Raw genomic sequence first — 21863 nt, forward strand, 5'->3', positions numbered from 1 at the left:
TGTGTACCATAACTTGTAAATTTTCTTTCTCGATATCACCAGCACCGCAGCAGAGCACGACATCGAACTAGTTAAGATTAATCACAGATCTAGGTTTTTTTTACTCTGTCTTTTTATTTATTTATTTATTCATTTACGGTAACGAAATAATTAATTCAAAATTTGAAATCTGGAAAGGGTTTCTTAGCTTGTCATGTGGGGTTCAGGTGTATAATTATGTGAGAATGAGACAGACAGCATTTCAAAATTTTCAGGGTCGCATTTGATTCAGTAAAGTTGAAATCCCTAACTTTATCGGGAGGTTGTGGCAGTTTGGTCATTTCATCCACTTGCCCTTTTCTTGTAAAATTCTCAATTTTGGTTTATGAAAAAAAAAATCACAAAAACAGAGAGAATAAGCTGGCTTGCCGCTTTATTAACTTTTTCTAAAGCCAGCCAGCCAGCCAGCCAGCCATTTTATCTTTGTTTATATAGAACCACTTGCAACAGAAAAAGAAAAGAAAAAAGAAAAGAAAGAAAGAAAAAGGGCGCAGCTGTGCTAAGCCCATCATATCATAATACCCAAGAAAGCAAAAGCAAAGACACACACACACAGAGAAAGAGAGAGAGAGAGACAGAGAGACAGAAGGATTCAAGAGAGAAGAAGGGTTTTTCTTTCTGGGAAGCTTGAATTAATTAGTTGATGCAGAAAATGGAGCAGCAGCCTCAGCAACAGAACCAGCTAACGGTGCAAAACTCAGGCAGCCTTAGCTTTAGCAGCCAAATGTCTAAAGAAGATGAAGAGATGTCAAGGTCTGCTCTCTCTACTTTTAGAGCCAAAGAAGAAGAGATCGAAAAGAAGAAAATGGAGGTCAGAGAGAAGGTTCAAGCTCAGTTGGGCCGTGTTGAGGAGGAGACCAAGCGCTTAGCCATGATTCGTGAGGTACTACGCACTTCAATTAATTTGTATATTTCTGCACTTCTCTTGATTTTTGTTTTTTTAATCTCAAGTTTTGTTGTGACTGATTAAATGATTTTTCTCACTGATCTAAACCAGCCAAAAACATTGACATGAATTTCTTAGAAACACCTAGGGTTTTGATGCCAAAAGAAAGACTTTTTTCAACTTCAAAAAGTACAGATGCAATTACTAATTTTGGTTTTTTTTTCATAAATTTACTACAAGAACTGACGAGATTAACCTTGCCTGATTAATGTTTTTCAAGTCAACGACATGAAACAGGCTGTGAGACTTAAAAGCTCAAAAACCTCTAATGTTAGTACTAATTTTTTTTATGGATGTAATTGGGTTTTTGCTTTATAAACTGTCCGTCCTTGACATGAAAGATTTGTATTTTTATCTGGTAAAGCTTCCGGGCTTCAATTAATTTATAAATCTACCTGCAGGAGCTTGAAGCGCTCGCAGATCCCATGAGGAAGGAAGTTGCTGTTGTCCGCAAGAAGATTGATACAGTGAACAAAGAATTGAAGCCACTAGGACATACTGTGCAGAAGAAGGTAAAATTTCATATGGATAAAAATTAATTCAATTATCTGGATTTATTTATGTGTGTTATCACCCCGAATGGCACAGGACAATCCATATAGCCTACCCTAACTAGTTAGTTTGCAATTGAGGCTTGGTTGTTCTTGTTGTGTGTGCTGCTCACGCACGGAGAGGACCATTGAATTGGGATTTATGTTTTGCCGCAGGAGAAAGAATACAAGGATGCCCTTGAGGCCTTCAATGATAAGAACAAGGAGAAAGTACAGCTCATAACCAAATTAATGGAGGTGAGTTTCATATTTGGTTCTATTTATACGAGTTCATGAAACTAAAGCAGAAATAATGGAAATTGAAAGCATGTATATGCTCTTTTTTTCTAATTTAAATTCCTTATGTCTTTGAGTTTGAACAGCTCGTGAGTGAAAGCGAGAGGTTGAGGCTGAAAAAGCTGGAGGAGCTGAGTAAGAACATAGACTCCATGCACTGATTATAGAGCAGCAGCCTTAGTGGTGATAACTGATTAGGTTTGTGTGATGTATTTAAGGTAACTTTTTATAATTATATATTGGTGTTCTTTCTGGCTTGGTGAATTCTACTTTGTTTGTTTTAATTAGAAAATATTTGATGAAGTTTTAGCTGATTTAGGAGACGAAATACCTTATAAGCAGGTTTGTAACTAAATGTATCTTGCCTCTGCATTTTGCTTTCTTTCTTTCTTTTTCCTTGTATGTTCAACTTTGTAATGCTGTGTCCTTTAGTTTTACTTTGAGTTTGTTCTGAAGAACGGATGCCAAGACCGTCGTTTTACTATTTTCATCCCCATGATATGTTAAATTTTCGATCCCCATGATATGTTAAATAGAAGTTCAAGTGTTTTTTTTCTTCTTTTGTTTGCCCTCACGTAAGAAATAAATGGAAGCAAACTTCTGGTGATCATGAGGCCAATGGAATACTGTGAGAGGGTTTCACTTTTGAAGCTGTTCCTTGACATGGAGCCATAAACATTGCTGTTACTTGCTGTGGCCTGTCAAGAGCGCAAGTTACCTCTGTGGTTTGCCTCAGATGGATCGCAGTTTAATCGAATTCTAGTCCCCCATATTCTCAATTAATTCCCGACAAAATCGTGTTTGATCATTTGCTCAAATTCCGTTGGTCTCTCGCATAGCTAGAACCATAGAGATTGGACTCTCTGCCTTCCTAATTAACAGTAAGCCAAGCAAATTTGAAGGAAAGATTGGTTGCCTGGACAATCAGGACGACTGTGTGTTTTATACATGACAATTATACGTCCCGGAGTATATGCAAGCCAAGCAAATTTGTACAGTGCAGTGCTATGCTATTTCTTTCGTGGGAACTGCAAAGGAAAAATAGATGGTTTCCAAGAAAGGCGTATTTTATAGTTTTATTCTACACCTCCTCCAAATACGTAGAAAAAGTACACGAAAACAAGAGTGTTGATACACGGATGCTTTATTCAATATTTAGACTTAATTATTAAAAGAAACTAAAAGAGATATACAACATTTATTGTAGCCGTTTTTCTTGTATCACAATATTCATGTGCACTATGGATTGCAATCATAAATATATAATGTTTATTTTGTTGTTCAAGTGTATTTTTCAATCTCATCCTTTTAATGCTTTGTTGGTTTAGGATCTAATCTTATGGTTTGTATTAGCTAGCTTTGCTTGAGATTCTCATAGTGTTGGAAAAAAAATTGGTGCGCGATTTGAGAGAGAAAAAAACAAATTTGATTTCATTGATTTCAGACAATTAAAACTTCAGGGATAAAATTAAAACCTTTTAATTCAGGGACTGATCTGGATAAAAATAAAAAAATATTAGGAAAAGTTGCTTCCGCATGTGTAAGGCCTCCATACTTGGGCGATGTGTGTGGTGGCCTTCAACGTCCAATTCCACTCGTTCACGGTGTCTCAAATCGTCTTGTTGCGACCTACCTCCATGTGGCAATGTGCGTTGATGGTTGTCATCCGATTCGGCTCTAGCAAACCATTTTTATTCCTTTTTTTCCTATCTCTTTTATGTCTCATCACCTCAAATTTAACGTATACACTCTTTAAATATCAAAATGGGCTGTCAATTTTTTGTTAAATTTTTGTTTTTGTCAAATTTGATCATTATTTGGATTGTTATTTTTACTATTTTTTTTTTAATTTTATCATTCAATATTGAGCTTGTTGGTAATTGAGTGTAACATCCCCATTTTCTTATTAAGTAATGCACAATTTTGTTTCTAAATTTAGAAAATCACATTTTTTTTTGAAATAATAATAATTCACTGTCAGTTAGAATGGTCAATCGGTTCATATTGACACAACCAATCGGTTGATCAAATACTACTAAATTTCATCGATGTCCTTAACGGTAAAACAAACGGTCAGCTGGTTTTATCGATCAAATTAGATAGTAACCAATTTCATTATTCCTCCTATCAATTGGTTAACCAGATCATTTGGTGATCTTAAGTGGTCGATCAGTTTGTGTAATACTTCAGATATCAGTTTTTTAGACTTATCGTATCTTTACAACAAACGTATATCAATCAACACAAAACCGATCCGTTCATTTTGGGCCAATACTCAACTTGAATGAGACTTGACTCATTCATTCATTTATCCTTTATATCATCTTTCATTGATTTCATGTTGACAACAAATGCAAGTAACATATACTAATAAATGACATACAATGAACTAATTGAAAAGTAAGTGTGTGTGTGTGTGCATGTGACATCCAAAATGAGTTGCTTCTTTATATGTTGTTACTAATGTAACATTTGAAACTTACATATTTTAATCACATAACATAAGATAATAATAAGAGCTTACAATACAAGAGCTTACCTATACAAAATCGAGAACAATTCCCACCTACAAATTACAACAAAAGAATACACACACATACACACACAACATCCAAAATGAGTTGCTTCTTTATATGCCATTACTAATGTAACATTTGAAACTTACATATTTTACTTACATAACATAAGATAATAATAAGAGTTTATAATACAAGAACTTACTTATACAAAATTCAAAATTGAGAACAAATCCCACCTATCAACTACAATAAAAGAATAATGATTGAAATTTACTCATGGCGATCTAGCGAAAAACCTGAAATAAAGATCAACATTTCATTACATAAATCTATATTATTACAAAATACTTTATAGCTCCTCATGAACTGCATGATCTTATACAACTTTCCTTCAACTTTAATCCCATTTTTATTGATTGAATAAAAATCATATAAGACCTTCAATGGTCAATCACTCTGGCATTTCTATTTAGAAGCCACTATATGTATTAATTCTAATTGGATACCAATAAATCGGGCTAACCCTTATGGTTGCTAATCATTTCAGCATTGTCATTTTGAAGTCATTCAACCCGGTAATCCTAAATAGGAATCGATCAATCTAGCTAACCCTCATGATTGCCAATCAGGTCAGCATTCCTGTTCAGAAGCCATGCAATCTGGTAATCTCAAATGGATATTGATCAATTTGGATAACCTTCATAGTTGCCGATCATAATACTTATTTCATTCTTTTCAACTATCTCATCAACTCTCAATATTTATGTTACATACACCAACACGATTGAAACAAAACTAAATGAGAACTTATTAAATTGAGTTGCCTACAAGGTACAAAGTATCTACCTGAAATTTGATTTTGTCAAGCTCCTTCTCCTCGTTATACCACTCTAAAGTTATTTTCTATATTAACAAGTTATCCAATCAGTCATTGTCTTGTCGAAACATAATTCATTCCTATCATATGTATTTATACAAAAACCCAATTTATTCATCTTGAATATAATCATTCATTTCAAGTTCTTTATATTAATTCATTCTAAATACACAATTTAACCTTTAACCAAATATCTATTTAAGAAATTCAATTCATAAATTATATGAAAATTCAAACATAACATGAAACAACAATTCATTTGAAACTTCTATTCACACATAAATATACACATATACAACATAATTCCATTTATAACACAATTTCAAAACTCCTAATCCATCCCTGTTATGACCAGCTCTTAGGACGTCCTTGGGTTGTCATAATTTCTTCATGGTTTTACTTCTCTTATACCCTTTTATAGTCCCAATAGGTCAATTTCATGAGAATTTATATTATCCCTAAATTTTCCAATATAAACCCTAGCTCAATTATCATAATTCCCAACTAGAACTAATTGAACACTAATTAACTTGTTCGAATGTACTTAGGGCACCTTACCAGACAATTATTTGAGTGCTAAATGCAAACCAAATGAATTTCCTTCCTATCCTTCTTCCTTTCCCTCAAATCAATGTGACTCTCTCTTTACCAGCACACTCTCTCTCTCTATAACTCTCTTCTAAGCTTTTAGGTTTGTGTGTTTACCCTTTCAATCCCCTCTATCACTCTTAAACACGAGATCCTATATTTTGTTATGAAGAAGTTTACAAGGAAATAAGAGAATAATGGAAGATTTTCTTCGTTTAGTCATCAACCTCCCTTTACAAAGGGAGAGCCAAATTCTTTTCTTTTAATTCCCATTATATCCTTCTCTCATGCCTCTTAATTGATTTCGAGTAATTCCTTTGGTTTTTTAGTACAACAAAGTACAAACCCTAGTTAAAATTATCAGTATTCGACCTTTATCTTAGTGAATAATTCTCTTCCAAATTATATCATTTATTTGATTATGTCATTTTATTTTCAGTCATAATTTTTCACTTCAAAAAATCATTTCATTGATTTCATAACGTTGGATCCTTTATCTCATTGTCTTTCCAAATACATCTAAACATATTTATATTGTCGTTTATATATTTTCCATGAATTCATTTCATTTTAGAATTTCATATAGTTTTGAATTACTCGAGGTTTACAATGGGCTAGATAATATTTTTTTTTATTTGCTTTCTATGAGGTAATCACGATGTCATGATCGAATTTGTGGGTTTTTCGAGTTGACCCAAGTTTACTCGGGTTTTTTTTAATATTTTTTTGATTTCATCCTCCACCATTGAGTTGGTCGGGGATTGAGCTTTATAAATTTTTTTTATTTGTCTTCTGTATGGTAATCATGATTTTATGACTTGGATCACGGATCTAGAAGGTTCGTCCGGGTTGACTTGGGTCTCTTTTTTAGCCTTTTTGTAAATTGATTTATTTTCAATTCCATTATTTCACATTATGTTGATTAAGAATTGAGATTTATCATTTCTTTTTATTCCTTTTCTATGAAGTCATCTTACTCTCATGAATTGCAGGTATGACAAATTAGCTTGGGTCATCTCGAGTATTTTTTTTTTTCTTAATAGATTTTTTTTTTGTAGTTTTGTCCTTCAACATTAGGTTGGTTAGTAATTGAGCTTCATGATTTCTTTCAATTTGCTTTCTATAGGGGTTATCATATTCTTATGACTCATGTAGCGGGTTCAACCGATTTACTTGACTCTAGCCTTTTTTTATTCTTGTTTTAGATTGAATTTTTTTTTCAATATCTTCCTTCAATATTAAGCTATTTTAGAAATTAGGCTTCATTATTTTTTTGATTTGTTTTCTATAGGTTCATCAGTGTTTTATAACTCGAGTTATGGATTTTGAAAGTTCTTTATGGTTGGTTCGGGTCAATCTGATTTATCTTTGTATCAATATTTTTTAAAAAATGATATCATCCAATATGTTACTATCTCATTATTTAAAAAAGATATTGTTTAATATACATAAAATTCTGAATTCATAATTAAGTTGTTTTTTTTAACTAAAAAACAGGTTAGCAACGCATTATATATATATAAACATTTATCTAACCATGGCGTAGTGTATACCACTGACCTAGTAAAGATATATACACCCTAATGGAGAATTAAACACTATCATTAGAATTTACTTTTGTATTTGCACTTTTATTCTTAGGTTTTTATTTGAACTCTTTTTCATTCCACTAGTTATTTTTTTCAAGAATTTTAAGAAGCCAAAAAAATTCTTAAGAAAGAAAAACAATTATATAAAATAAAATAAAAATTGCAAAAACCATAACACTAAAAATCAAAAGTTTCTTAAGAAAATAAAATGAAAATTTGTGCATAAGAAAAATCGCCTTTCAATAACCATCAAATATATTTTATTAACACATACATCACCTTATTCATCATTGAATATTATTAGATAATTTTTAATTTACATGATCATTATAGTATTAGCTAATCAATTGGTGATAATGATTTTTTATTTTAGAAAAAAATATTGAATTTTAAAAAATAAATAATGAAGTAGCTAGTATATAAATAAAAGAAAGAAATTAACCAGCGTAAATAAAGAAATTTGATAAAAAAAACCCTCGGCATAAGTAAATAAATAACTTACAGAAAGCATGGTGTTTATATATATATATATATATATATTGAACTTTTTCATTTTTTTTAAATTGGAGCCACAAAGTTTTTTAATAAAAAAATAGAATACTGGTACCTAACACCTAAATATTAAGCATCAATTATTCAAATAAAAACTATAATACAGAGTTTTTTAAGTGTCATTAGACCCCATACCTGGTGTGTGTGTGTGTGTGTGTGTGTGTGTGTTAAGCAAAAGGATACGTGCTCATACATGTACATGACACCAAACAAGTTAACGTCTCACCGCAATTTTCTTGCGTTGGATCGCTTAGGCCGGGTATTTGCATCACAGTTCATGTTGGTTGTTGGGTTATATATAATTGAAAATAAATCAAATTAAGTTAATCTAATATTAATTCATTTAACGAACATCTCAGCTTGAAAATTAATGTTTCCATTAGATCCTGGTCAAATTAAGCAACTAATTCCTCAGACAGTTCCTCCACCAATAAGCCAACTATACCAAGTTCAATCTCCAACGCTGTCTCTTCCACTTGCTCTCGGTTTCCTTTCCACCCATCGAGCTCCCTTCTAAAATCTTGTCCTACCATCATATCAATGGTGTTGGACTCTACCTCTTTCCATGACTCTAACCTCTTACAGATCCTTTTTGCCATTGATTCTCTGTAGAAAAAGTTTCCTCCCCCTTCCTCGACAATGAGGTCCGAGATCAACCTCTTCATATCTCTTTGTATTTTTCTTGGAAGATAAAAGCTTGATTTACTACGTATTTCTTCTAGGATAAAAGTTTCGATGTTCTTTTCCCTATCTGACGAAATTAACTCATCATCTTCTCTGCGTTGCTCTTCTTCCTCAAGGTCACTCACTTCTTCTTCTTCTTCTTCTTGCTCTGCCATTCTTCTCTCCAGTTCAACTGGATCCAAATCTGCCAGTTTCTCAAATCTACGCAGCTTCTGCAATAGCTGTTTCTTTGCTCCTTCAAATGTCAAAAGACAACAGAAATCAATACAGCATACATGTATAAATACAAGGAAAATGGGCATTAAATGCATATGCAAATGAATAGTTTTGCAACTTGGGAAGGAACCAAATATACATGTGCAGTGCTGAAACAAACCATACCAAGTACTAAATAATATTATCATCAAACATTTTGGACAGAGACAAAGACTCCAATCTCATCAAATTCATTTATCCTGAATCATGTACGTATATCAGAACAGCTCCCAGTTAAAAAGAGGTATAAAGACAAGAAGCCAAAGTGAACAATTTTGGATCTTTATTTTTCAGTCTTTTCAATCTACAATGGGTTGGGTTAATAGCTATGAAATGGTTGGTATTCGGTGGATGGAGGGTTCCACCACATTTAAGCTACTGTCAAGTGAAAAGATCGGAATATATATATATATATAACGAAAGAAAGGCCCCGGATCAGATAACAAACACCTGGAAAAGACAAAGGTTTTGCCACTAAAGAAAGGCCAACTTATTGATACAAATGTGATCATGAATCATGTCACCTTCCTTCACCAAGATGCAGGTCACTAGTAAATTTACTGTCAACTTTCTTCCATTGTCATTATTACTAATTATTCGGTGCTAGGTTGCTATTCTCAATTCAAGTAAATCCAATATATCCTGCTCACTCAGCTAGGTTTAAACATTTGCAAACAAAACTTGCAAACAAAGCATGTAGCATCTCAAAACAGTAATACTAACAGGTTAATGTATTATCAGAATACGATCAATCGAGCTAATCATAACTAAAATGGGTTCCACCAGTTTTTAAAGGAGTTCCAGAATGATGCTTGTGGGTCACTTCTGACAACACTGGATTGGATGGAGGGGCTCGGTATCATATTCTTTACAATAAAAAAGATACGGGTATTAATTGATGTGCACACAACACCTCAAACTGATTTCATTCAACAAAATACGTCTAAAATGTGATTGGCAAGCAATCTATCCAATGGAACCCACCACAGATCATGATCATAGTCATTGCAACAGAAGCTGGTTAGCAGTACGTGCCTCGTTAAAGTAGTTGTAATGGTAAAAGATCAAACAATAAAATAAAATAAAATAAAAAAGGCAGTTCGTTAATTATAAATTATTGAGAAACAACATACTCTGTACAATTGCGTAGCTGCATTCTAGATCAAAACCGTCGTCCTCGTTGTGATCGTCATTCCCATCGTCATCATCTTCAAAGGGTGGGTCCAAAACAGAAACAGGACTACATTGTTCCTTATCTTCTTCTTCTTCTTTTTCCTCCTCCTCATCTTGTTCTTTGAATTTCTTTAAGCTTTCTACATCCCCATTGCTCTCTTTGCACTGATTTAAATCGAAATGAAATCTCATCACACCACATTGATTAATACTTAGTTTTTAGTTAATTCTATAATATAATTGTGACTTGATATACTCCATATGTTAGGTATGTGTGTGTGTGTATATATATATATAATTGGTGGGTTTGTTTTGACTTTCCTTCTCAAATAAATACAGACAGCCAAATGTGCGTACAGAAATGGGGATCTAACACAGAAAACAAAATAGGGATTTGTCCTTTCTTGCAAAAATTATTTTCTAGGTAGGCAGGCAGAGTCCATTAAGAAAAAAATTATTTCTTGAGTCATGATCAAAGTAGTCCGGGTGCTTCATTTTGAATATTAAAAGGACATCGATACCCCTAGTCTCTGTTTGATTCTTGCAAAGTAGTCCAGTAGAGTTGAAAGGCTACACTTGTCATTAACACATTCCGACCAGAATTTGCATAAAACAGACCTTATTGCCGACAATTCAAAACACGCTCAAACTCAGAGTCTCGGACAGATTTGCGAGTTGAATCGTCAGCCAGTGTAATTAATAATAAACCAAAAAAGAAAAATGAAATAAAATTACACAAACCTCAAATATGTGGCGACTAGGCGAAGTGACCGGAGACGAGAAGTCTGGGGTGCGGCAACCGGCGGAAGGGCTTCTTTGAAGCACAAAATGGAAAGGGCTGTCACAGAAACATTGCTTATCATTAGAAGCAAAATCACCATGATCTATGATGTCTTTGTTGACAAACTGATCGATGTTTTGATCCTCCTCGGACTGGCTAGTACTGCTTGAGGTATCAAAATCCAAATCCAAGGATTTCTCTGACCAAACCTCACTGCTAGGCCTACCGATATGACTGCTACAACAAGAATTAAAGCCCATCTCACAACCACATTTCTCATTTATACTGGTATCAACCATTATAATCTCCTGCCCCTGCTCCTGCTTGCGGTGATCTATCTCATTGGATAAATTTCCACGCCCAACTGAGGAATTCCACCTTAGAATCTCCTTCACTGAAACTTTGCCCCCATGATTACCAGTACGGATTTCATGATTTCTGGTTTTGTTACGATGAGTTAGTTTCTTTAATAAAGTCCCAAACAAACCAAACCCATTGTTTTGTGACTTGGTTTTGGGAGACGAAGATTGTTTTTGCACCTTAACGGAAGCTTCAAGAAGAAGCGCGGCCGTTCTTGCAGGGATGTGTAGGAAGATAGCATTAGGGCTTTTGCAAGGGCTTTTGGGAGGAGAGCACTGGAAGAGTGGGGATTTTCTCGGGTCTGGAGAGTTTTGGAAAGAGAAAAGGCAAACATTTTTGCAAAAATGTTTTTGAGAGATGGGTTTTCGCTTCTTGACTTGTACCAAGTTTGTTTTCGGGATACTGGGTCTTTTGAGCTGACAACGCCTGTCAGCAATGTAGTTCTTTAGCTGGAATGGCTCTTGATCATCTTGCAAGAGCTCGTGTAATTGCTTTTGAGCCATGAATATTAGGCCCCCTTTTCTTTTCTTTTCTGTTCTTTTTCAGGTGGATATGAAATTCAGCACCATGAAAGACAAGCTGATGAGATTTCAACTTTTGAACTAGTGAAAATGAAATGCAAAAGAAGGAAAGATTGAAGGCGAATTTATTAGATAGCCATAAATATAGCAGAGAGAGAGAGAGAGAGAGAGAGAGAGAGAGGCGAGGATGAGGAGAGTTCCTGATTCAAATCTGGGGTTTTAGCATAACCGAGGCAAGGTGTACCGTAACAAATACTTAAAAATAAAAGACACTAGCAAGGAATGGCTGCGAATTGGTGGTGGTGTTTTTGTGTTTTATTTTTTCCTTCACGTAAAATGAGGAGTAAATTATTTCTCAGTCCCTCGCTTGTGATTTTCATTACAACATAATCCTTGATGCTTGGAAATTTATCGCTTAGGCCCTGTTTGACATTGTATTTCAACCTTGTTTTTGAAAAAAAAAAATTAGCTTCAAGCTATTTTTTAGTGTTTTTGAATCGTTTTCGTATACTAATATTAAAAATAAATTTTAAAAAATTAAAAAATTAAAAAAATATATTATTTTGATGTATTTCCAGACAAAAAATAATTTGAAAAATAATTTTCATTATATTACCAAACAGGATACTAGTACTCTTATTGACCATTGACTTGTTAAAACTATTTGTTTTTAATTTTTTATTTGTTATCCCTCTAAATTCCAAATGTATCCCATTCCAATTCTAAATTCTTAGAGAGAAACCAAATAGATAACTGCGAATCAAAGCAAGGTTGTTAAAAGGTGTTTGAAAACATGGTAGCGGTTCCTTTTCAAAACGTTTTTTACTCGGAAATGCATTAAAATAATATTTTTTTAATTTTTAAAAATAATTTTTAATATAAATACATAATAATAATAAAAAAATATCAAACAAAAAATAATTAAATTTTACAAAAACAGGATTTCAACCGCGTGCCTCATAGATCAAGTTATATATATTTTCAAACATGAGGAGTAGGTTATAATCATGTTAAAGACGGGAGGACTAAAGAATAATATAGTCTTAAATAGACTACACTACAGTATCAGCACGGTGATGGTGGCATGTAAAAGAGTGTGCATATATTGTCTTTTTGTTTGTTTCTTTAGTAATTTACTGCAAATTGGGATGATGCTGACTCACAGGACATGATCGGTGAAACACTCTGCTTTTGGCTGTAACAACTACAGCTCTTTTATCGTACCTTGCATTATTTGCTATTTATTTATTATTTAAAAAAAAACATGAAAACGTTTCGCTCTTCGAGCTGCTCCCCTGTATAAATAAATGAACAGTAAACCACCTTGCCACGTGTACAAGATCGCTTGGTTGTTCGTCCTTCTCATAACCCCCTTGGTTCGGGGCAGGTGCTGTTGCTTTTCATCACCGCATTAGGCACAGGTGTCATGAAATAAAAAGACCCACTACGATACACCTGTCTGGGAAGTGATGCATTGCCAGCTGTCTCGGACAAAAAGAGAGAATGTCATTTTAGTACCTAATTTGTATACCTATTTCTAACTGAGTCCAATGGTAAAATATTTTGTGTTTGGGTATCAAATGCTTCTTAATATTTTCCGTCTAATAAGCGTGCTGTAAAAGAATCAAATTGAGAAATATTTAAAGACAAATATGTTGATCCAATCTTACCTCCGTCTAATTTCATCACTGTGTTTGTAAACTAGTCATGGTGCCTCATGGTATTTTATTACAATGTTTTGGATGTTGTAAAGATCTTCACAAAAATTAAAAATTTTAGTTCACTTTTGCATACGACTTTGTAAGTAATTTAGAAAGTTGCATTGTGGTAGTTTGATACTAAAGTAATTACAAAGCAAATTACTAATTGATGGAATAATATTTTTTTTCCCCGAGTCATTACTTATGAATAAACAAAAAAAATTTAAGATGATAATTTATTATCTCTAATTTTAGTTAAACGCTAAGTAAAGGTATATATAGATCTAAGGAACCATTAGACCCACCATCCCTAGATTCAACCAAGTACTGAGCTTAGACATGTGTGGATTTAGTGAGCAGCACTTGTTATTTTCAGGCTCAACCAAGCACTGAGACTAGGTTTGTGTGAATCTGGCGAGCCGCCAAACACACTACCTCCACACTCAGTCAAGTGTTTAAGCCTAGACTTATGTGAGCATGATCAAATATATTTTACTCTGGTGAATCAGTGATATTTTATCCTGTCAAGACAAAGATATTTGACTAATACGTAAATCTTTTTCCTTTCCACGAAGAAGAGGATCTCATGAGCTATAAAAAGAACCAATGTAACCTCCACTCGCCAGGCTCGATCTTTCTCTATTAGGAAAGCAAGATGTACATGACCTTTTTCTATATAAAAAAAACTGTTTTTTCCCTGTTATGATATTGACTTATTCATCAGAGAGTTTCTAAACTCAAAGGAGAGGATTTTTTACAGGTATTCGGTATAATTGATCAGTCATTTCATTAAAAAAAAAAACGGACCAAGTTGCTAGAACCATGAGATTAACAATTTTATTCTAGGTCTCGGCTTGACTTTTAAACCCATGTGATAAAATCAAATTTCATCTCTAATGAATCTATAAAATCTTTAAAGAATAATAATTTCGAAACAAATAAACATATCATTTAAATAACTAGACAGAAAACATATAAATCACTTTTCATAATTGTAAAAACTAATTGTTAAAGATCAAATATAATCAATGATTCCACAATTAAATGTACTAACCTTGTAAACAATGAATTTATTTAGAAAAAATGACATATTGAAATGTAAACTCAAAACATACATACAATGTTTAAAATTTTGCAAATAAATAACCATGGTTTTGTTTTTGGTCTTTATATTATGGAAGCCTACTTGATTATTATTCTCAACATGTGCAAATCTTGTTCAAACTTGAAAAAAATATTTATTTGCTACTCGCAACAAATGGATAAAAGATAACTTATCTAGTATTTGATTACATATGAGGCAATTTTATAAGCACAAAACACTATTGATAATGGAACACAAGTTTAGACTTCAGATTAAATTTTCCCCGAGTATGAAACAAGAAAGCATTAAAAGACATCAATTAAAACAAAAACTTAAAAAGGTTAGTGTTTTACTGTGAAGACATTTACATTTCATTGTGGATTTGTATAGTGAAAAGATTGTTTTGTCATCCCCGATAAAACTCATATAACTTGTTTTTTAAAGGTAAAATGGTCTTTTTTTACTAGATCTATTTGTCATTACTAAACTGAATGGAGGCAAATTTTCTTTCAATGTTTCATTTACACGGTGTAATATCTAAAATGCTCCTAAAAGTATAATTTGATTCATTGTTGACCAAGGGTATTTTTGGTTTTTCATCTTTAAAAACTCAATGAAATAACTAAATTATCATTAGAAGCAACAAAACTATGACCTAGGTCAAGGAGCTTTTTGATCTTTTCATCTTAGTTTTTTTTTTTTTTGTTATTATCAAATGTGATAAGGACAATTCGGTCTTTTAAAAATAAAAGAAAAAAGAAAAATTATTGGCATGTGTAACTCATACACCAGCGAGTGATAGGATCTTATGCCTTTTAGACAACACTTTCAGGCTCCTCTGACTGCTAAACACCGCCTTTCATGGTGGTTTTCTGAGCGAGACATTGAGATCTGTGCGATGGAGAGTCACATGTCAGCAGCGGGCTGGTGGTGTGGTTTCAATAAACTTTTTTCTTCTTTGTTTTTTCTCTCTTCTCCTTGTCAAAATACAAAAGTGTCTTTTCATTTGTTTTTTATATCCAATTTGTTTCTTATTCTTTTGAATACTATTTGTTTTTATTTTTTTATTAATTATTTTCTTCAATTTAGTCCCTCATCTTTTGGTTTCATTTAATTTTTATATTAAATTTGGTTCTTATTTTTTTAATTGCTATTTATTTCTTTTTTATTGTTTTTTTAATTGATTTTTTTTCAATTTCATCCCTTAGTATTTGATTTTCATTTGTTTTTATGTCAAATTTGGTCTCTATTTTTTTTATTGCTATTTGTTTTATTTTAAATTTTTTTTGTTTTTTTTCTAATTTTATCCCTCAATATTTTATAATTTAGAATTTTACTTCATTATTTTTTAGGGTTTGCCGTCTTTGGCATTAGTCTCGGGTTCATGCATATAAGATTATCTTAATACTATATCCAGGTCAATAGGTTAATCCAGATTGACCTGGATTTTTTTTCTTTGCTTTTTTTTGAATCATTATTTTTTTCATTTCTGCCCTCCGAGATTAGATTCTTTAGTAATTAAGTTTCATTATTTTATTCAGTTTACTTTCAACGTAGTTACCATGGTATCATATCTAGGTCATAGATTTGGTATATTAGCCTGAATGAAATCGGATCGAGTTTTTTTAAATATTTTTTCATTGTTAATTTCTTTGTCAATTTATTTATCATCGCTGCATTTTTTTATTCGTGTTATCGGAGTTATGTGAGCTTATTAAATTCAGTCAATCTTGGTCTTAGTTTTTTTTTTCTTCTTGTTAATATTCGTGGGATTTTCAATCAGACTTTATCTAAAATGATAATATTTTAATGTAAAAAAAAGCATTCATATTATACTGAATATTAATGATCATATTTGGTCTCATGTGCATAAACTTTATATGTCTAGGACGCAATGGAGAATGGGATATAGATTTGGGACTGAAATGAGATAGGGACGTGGCAATCTGAGGGGGCACACTGCAGAGCGCTAGAGCCAAAACGGAGAGAAAACGCGCGTGCCAATTAAGAAACAGAAACCGGATCTTGAGTCAGGATCTTTGGGTGCTCCTTCTCAGCCTTTGATCTTGATTACTGTATAGAGGGCATACACCATACGCGTGCGTGTAAGAGTCTCGTACGTTCTTTTCTTTTTCACCTGACCAGTCCATTTCGCATATCAACTTTATTTTAAATTTTTAAAATCAACAATCTCACCCCCACGTCCCCTTTTTATTGTTATTTATTTATTTATCTTTTTTTTTGGTAAGTAATTTATTTATTTATCTCAGTCGGTATAATATACACTCTTTTCTTTACACAGAGATGTTTATTCCCCTCCCCCCCCCCCCCCAAAGAAAAAAGGTGTTTTTGAGAAATACGATACCATGGCCTACTGGCATTAATAAGAAATGAAGCAAAATTGGACAGACGAGTAAAACAAAGACAAGAACATTAAATTCATTAATGTATTTGTTTATATTGTTGTGTTTTGTATGGATAATCATTGTGTTATTTAAATTCGTTTAATTAATAAATTGTATTTTTAAAATTAAATAAGAAGGTGAACTGAAGAGAGTTCATTTCTACCTTTGAGTCTGATAATAACCATCCACTGTTTTTTTTTTCTCCCCCTTTTAACCATTTGGCTTGGTTTATTTTCAAGATTGAATTCTACCAATGCAGTGGAGTTCCTGTATTTTTAACCATTTTATTGGTGATCTAATATAATAATATAGAGCTTCGATCTTGACAAAAACAATGCAGTGGAGTTCCTGTAGTAGTGGGTACTGGTCTATCATATACCCATGTAGCCATGTTTGCAAGGCCAAATAAAAACTTTAAATTGAATTAAAACATCACTAAAACCCTACTCAAACTTTTTCGTTTTTAGAAGAAGACAGGAGATGAATGAAGAGTAGAAGACAGCGACCGGCAAATGCCCCGTCATTCGGTCCATCGATATATATAACACAATTTGAAATTTATTAAAAATAATTTTTAAAAAATAAAAAATAAATATTATTATAATGTATTTTTAAGTAAAAAATATTTTGAAAAGTAATTGTTATTATACTCCTAAACACCTCTGTATATGACCAATTCAGTTGTCGATTACATATGAGTGTTCTAGAAATGATTGTTTTTCTGGACCATCAAACATGTATGAGCTCAAAAATTTACTATGCTAAATTTTTTGCATTTAGCATAGTAAAAAAACAAAGGAGAAATAACATAGTTTAGTGAGTAACATGCGGCATATATGAATCGCGAGTTGCATGCTTCATCTGCAACTTGCCAAAAAAATTTGGCCAAAATAGTTTTCTAGACTCTCAACTTCATACCATAAAGAAACCAATCCAACAATTCACAATTTAGAAAACACAATTTACAATTCATCTTCTAGCACAACTAAAAAATCAACACACTTCATAATTTATCAAATTTTAAAATTAACAATTCATAATTAAACATAATAAAAATTTACGTAACATTTGATTAAGTTTAAACTAAATTTATAATTCTTATAGCATTAAAGCATTTAATCTAACTATATCTAAAAATAATTATAGCTCGTAGATAAACCTAGAGTGCTTATAGACAGGCTTGCACCACCCCAACTCGTCCAATTTAAGGACAAGCTTGCAGCACCTGTGTAGGGATCAAAAACAAAATTGCCTTAACTTGTAGACAAGTTCGAAATGCTCGTGGACGATATATCATATAATACACAACCTGATGCGATCACCAATTACATACCAACAAAGCAAATCTATAATCATCTTTGATTTTTATTCATCTCCATTTCAACAATAGAAAAACACAGGATAAATCTTATTATTTAAGTTATAAACAATTACAATCAATAACTTTGTCTTGTACTTACCATACAAGCAAGTGTCTTTAATACTAATAAGAGGATGCTAATATTGAAGCCCATCAATTAAAACACTAAATGCCTAAAATGCTCTCATAATGATTTTTTTATTGCCGTCAATTATTTTAGTATCATAATCGATAACCATTCTTAAATTTGTTTCTTTAAGAGCTAATAACACTTTAGGTACATTTGAAATAACTCTTCGAGTACTAAATAACTATTTTTTTTCTTAAAAACCCACGCTTTTTAATGTGATATGTTATGCTCATAATCCTTATATATAGTAAACTAAATATTTGCAACATTAATACTTGTATTGGCTTTCAAAATTGTCAACATCACCTCAACAATAAAATTTAAATCAATCCAATGACGGTGGTGCGAAACAAATGAGTTTTAATATGTGCGTGACCTTTTTAATTTTGAGATCTAACATGAATCATACATCTAGTGATATCCTCCACGTAAAAACCATCTATAACTTAGTTTTTTTAATGCATTGAAATTACATATAAGTTTTAGTTGAACATTGGATCTTGTACTACAATGAATTATTAATATACTACTGCTTAACTGCAGTAACACATTCATACTTGTCTATGAACGTTTTTCCAACACCAACTCATCACTTAATAAGCCTGAATTCATATGATTCAAAGTTCGATCATTACATGCATTTTTGGCATACTCACCCATATCCTCAAATTCAAGAGCAAGAGGTGTTATAAATTGGTTTAGTAACTTAACTAACTCATTATTCTCATCTTCTTCATTTTTCTTAACTCTATCATTATGATGATCATCTTTATTGTCATTTGGTTCAGATTTTCCATAAAATATAGAGAAAATATCATATCGAACCAAGTTTTTATATTTATCATTTCTTGTGCTAATATTACGTTCCTTACATTACCACTTAAACCAAATGGACCAGCTGCCTGTAATGCTTGTATGGTCCTTTGAGTGTAACTTGTTATCTGAGTGAGTTTCATACTATAAGAGTTTCATCGTCTTGGTCTTTTATTCAAGTAGAGTTTTAGATTATGCAACTTGTTGTTGGTAAACCCATACATTGAATTCGCACTTCTATCACTACAATTGGGTAAACTGACATAACAAGTTAATTCAATCTCGATTTGCATTTTCCAAGTAATTTCAACTTCAGTTTCAAACAGGCTCCAGCCAAGTTGATCACGTAACATTCTAGATAATCTGGTAAGAGTTATATCTAATATAGCAGTTAGAATTTCTTACTTTCTCCATTATAAGTGATACCATTGTTATCATTGACAATGGTACCACTATAAAAATATAATATTCTAAAGCTATGAGATATTTTATTAAAAAATACAACAAAACCCAAGCCTAATTTATCTATATCGTGAGGCTAATCAAGGTATATAATTTTGATGAAATTTTATTCAACGAAGCCCAAAAGATAACATAATTGACAAAAATTCAAATTCATCAATTTTCTCTATAAGTAGTGAAATTATCACCTTAATTTATGTATTTCATAGCTAAATAACATATTTTATACATAATTCGATAAAATCCATAATTTAACCTAGAAAGCCCTTACCTCAATTCATAATCAACAACAACCCAAAATCATCGATCTTCTTAACAAATAACAAAATTGACAACTCAAATTAATGTATTTTATAACTAATTAACATAATTTAAACCTAATTCATAAGAAATCTACTTTTTCCCTAAAAAACCCCTGATTCTAAACCTTAAAACAATCAGAATCAACAATTAGCATAAATTAACACAAATACTACGAAATTAATAAAAGACAAATGTGCAATATATATATTTTTAGTGTTGCATGGGGTGGTAATAGTAGTGGGTTGTGATGGCTAAAAACCCAAGAAAGGCACATGGGTGAAGAGAAAGAGAAATTACCACTAAGTGTCATGCATTTGACTCGCCAAATTACGTATTTATCTAAATATTTTATAGACTATGTCATTTTCTCAATCTTTTTGTTACTATGCTAAATTTTAAAACAAAAAACCTCTATTATGCAACAACAAAAAAATGAAAAATGAAAAGAAATTCTTTTCTGTGTCTTTATGTGACACTCTTTCCACCGGATACTTTTGGATTTTGGCTCTTTCCCACCCTTTTTTTTCCCCTTTTATTTTATGTGCTCAGCATAGGATTCGGATGACATGTATACCCTTGCATAAAAAATAATGCTGAGACCAAGAATAAATATAGATTATTCGGGGAGGATGATACCCCTTTATAGTTTTATATTTCCTGTCATATAATTGGCATGCATATTGTTTAACTTTAATTCAAATGTTTTTAACTTGCTTATGCATGAACAAATCCAAATGTTTATTGAATTAAAATATTTTAAATAAATAATTTTATCTAAAGTCTAATCATATTTCATAGTAAATTATTAATTCTTTTATTTTCAAAGCGTAATGACACGACAGTACCAGAAGGAATTTGAAAAATACAATAGACACTGATTCCTCGAAGTGCTTTGGTAAATTCTATCTAGCCATTCCATGTAAATCTTATGAGAATACGATTTTATTAGAAAAATACAATATAATGTAGTTCAGTGGAAAATAAAATATGAAAAATACAATAATCTTATCTAGTTTGACTTTACGTGGTATGGTATAATGTAGTTTGCGTTTTCTCTCAACTATAAATTTGAAAGGTTTTGTTATTAATTAATATATACCATAATTTAGCTTAGATTCTATTGAAAACTTTGATTTAAAATCTTGATTAAAAAAAAACTAACTATAATTTATAGTTTTTTTAAACCTATTTTTTAAATTATAACCACAAAACTATTACAATGACAAACATGTACCAAGATACTGCTTGTTTTTGCGGTTGAAAATTTGTAAAAATACTAATTTTTTTAAAATTAAAATTTTTAAATATTTTTAAATTATTTTAATATATTGGTGTTAAAAATAAATTTTATAAAATAAAAAACACAAGCACAACAGAGCTCTAAACCACACCAATCACCTCTCTACGACGTGAAAAATCATTTCAATTTCAAACTATTGTGATATCCACATTTGCATTTCAGTGGAAAATAAAAGTCTTTTTTTTTTTCAATCTCATTTTTCTCCATGTGTGTTCCTTAAAAAACTCAAGTGGAGGTTCCTTATTTTAGTTGCGCAGGTTCATTGTACGAGTTAACCAGGTTGCTCTCGGAGGAGACATTCAAATCCTCATGGAAAGGAAAGGACACGTCTGCATGTTTCCCCATGCATTCTCTTCATCTAGTCATGGGGTGCTCCATAGGAACAGATATAATATTCTCACAATACGAAATAGATTTTCTTTGGGTAAACCTTTTGAGTTTAGATTCGGAAAACATATCTCTAAAGTAAAAAAAGAATTACCCAAATATCAAAATCATGAGATTTTTAAGAATATTACAATTTTAATAAATAAATAAGAAAGAGACACGTCTCTTCGACACCAAGCTAATTCCCTCGAGTCATGATGAATAAAAC

General features: G+C 31.9%; 2 protein-coding genes across 3 annotated transcripts; one reads left to right on the forward strand and one right to left on the reverse strand.

Annotated features, from left to right (window-relative positions):
* The first annotated feature begins 528 nt into the window (after positions 1-528).
* LOC133689818 (uncharacterized) lies at positions 529-2296 on the forward strand. Of its 2 annotated transcripts, none has more exons than XM_062109874.1 (4): positions 529-922; positions 1387-1497; positions 1693-1773; positions 1890-2296. In XM_062109874.1, the coding sequence occupies exons 1-4, from the start codon at positions 683-685 to the stop codon at positions 1971-1973; spliced, it is 516 nt and encodes a 171-aa protein (XP_061965858.1). In that variant the 5' UTR covers positions 529-682; the 3' UTR covers positions 1974-2296. The 2 variants fall into 2 exon arrangements, with proteins under 2 accessions (XP_061965858.1, XP_061965859.1); XM_062109875.1 differs by having other exon boundaries at positions 536-922; positions 1899-2296.
* A 5950-nt stretch (positions 2297-8246) lies between these two features.
* LOC133690204 (uncharacterized) lies at positions 8247-11976 on the reverse strand. Its single transcript, XM_062110427.1, has 3 exons — positions 10791-11976; positions 10010-10214; positions 8247-8856 (listed from the first exon to the last, which is right to left on the reverse strand). Exons 1-3 carry the CDS (start codon positions 11691-11693, stop codon positions 8333-8335), a joined length of 1632 nt encoding a protein of 543 aa, XP_061966411.1. The 5' UTR covers positions 11694-11976; the 3' UTR covers positions 8247-8332.
* Positions 11977-21863: the final 9887 nt, after the last annotated feature.

Source organism: Populus nigra, chromosome 3 (assembly GCF_951802175.1).
Source record: "Populus nigra chromosome 3, ddPopNigr1.1, whole genome shotgun sequence".
NCBI lineage: Eukaryota > Viridiplantae > Streptophyta > Magnoliopsida > Malpighiales > Salicaceae > Populus > Populus nigra.

What these genes read in the sequence shown, in the direction of transcription:
- LOC133689818 (XM_062109874.1), top strand. Translation starts at nt 683, where the DNA reads ATGCAGAAAATGGAGCAGCAGCCTCAGCAACAGAACCAGCTAACGGTG. An exon ending in GCTTAGCCATGATTCGTGAG is followed by an intron (nt 923 to 1,386) that starts GTACTACGCACT and finishes ATCTACCTGCAG; the next exon opens with GAGCTTGAAGCGCTCGCAGA. An exon ending in TCATAACCAAATTAATGGAG is followed by an intron (nt 1,774 to 1,889) that starts GTGAGTTTCATA and finishes TATGTCTTTGAG; the next exon opens with TTTGAACAGCTCGTGAGTGA.
- LOC133690204 (XM_062110427.1), bottom strand. Translation starts at nt 11,693, where the DNA reads ATGGCTCAAAAGCAATTACACGAGCTCTTGCAAGATGATCAAGAGCCA. An exon ending in CTAGTCGCCACATATTTGAG is followed by an intron (nt 10,215 to 10,790) that starts GTTTGTGTAATT and finishes GATTTAAATCAG; the next exon opens with TGCAAAGAGAGCAATGGGGA. An exon ending in CAGCTACGCAATTGTACAGA is followed by an intron (nt 8,857 to 10,009) that starts GTATGTTGTTTC and finishes TGACATTTGAAG; the next exon opens with GAGCAAAGAAACAGCTATTG.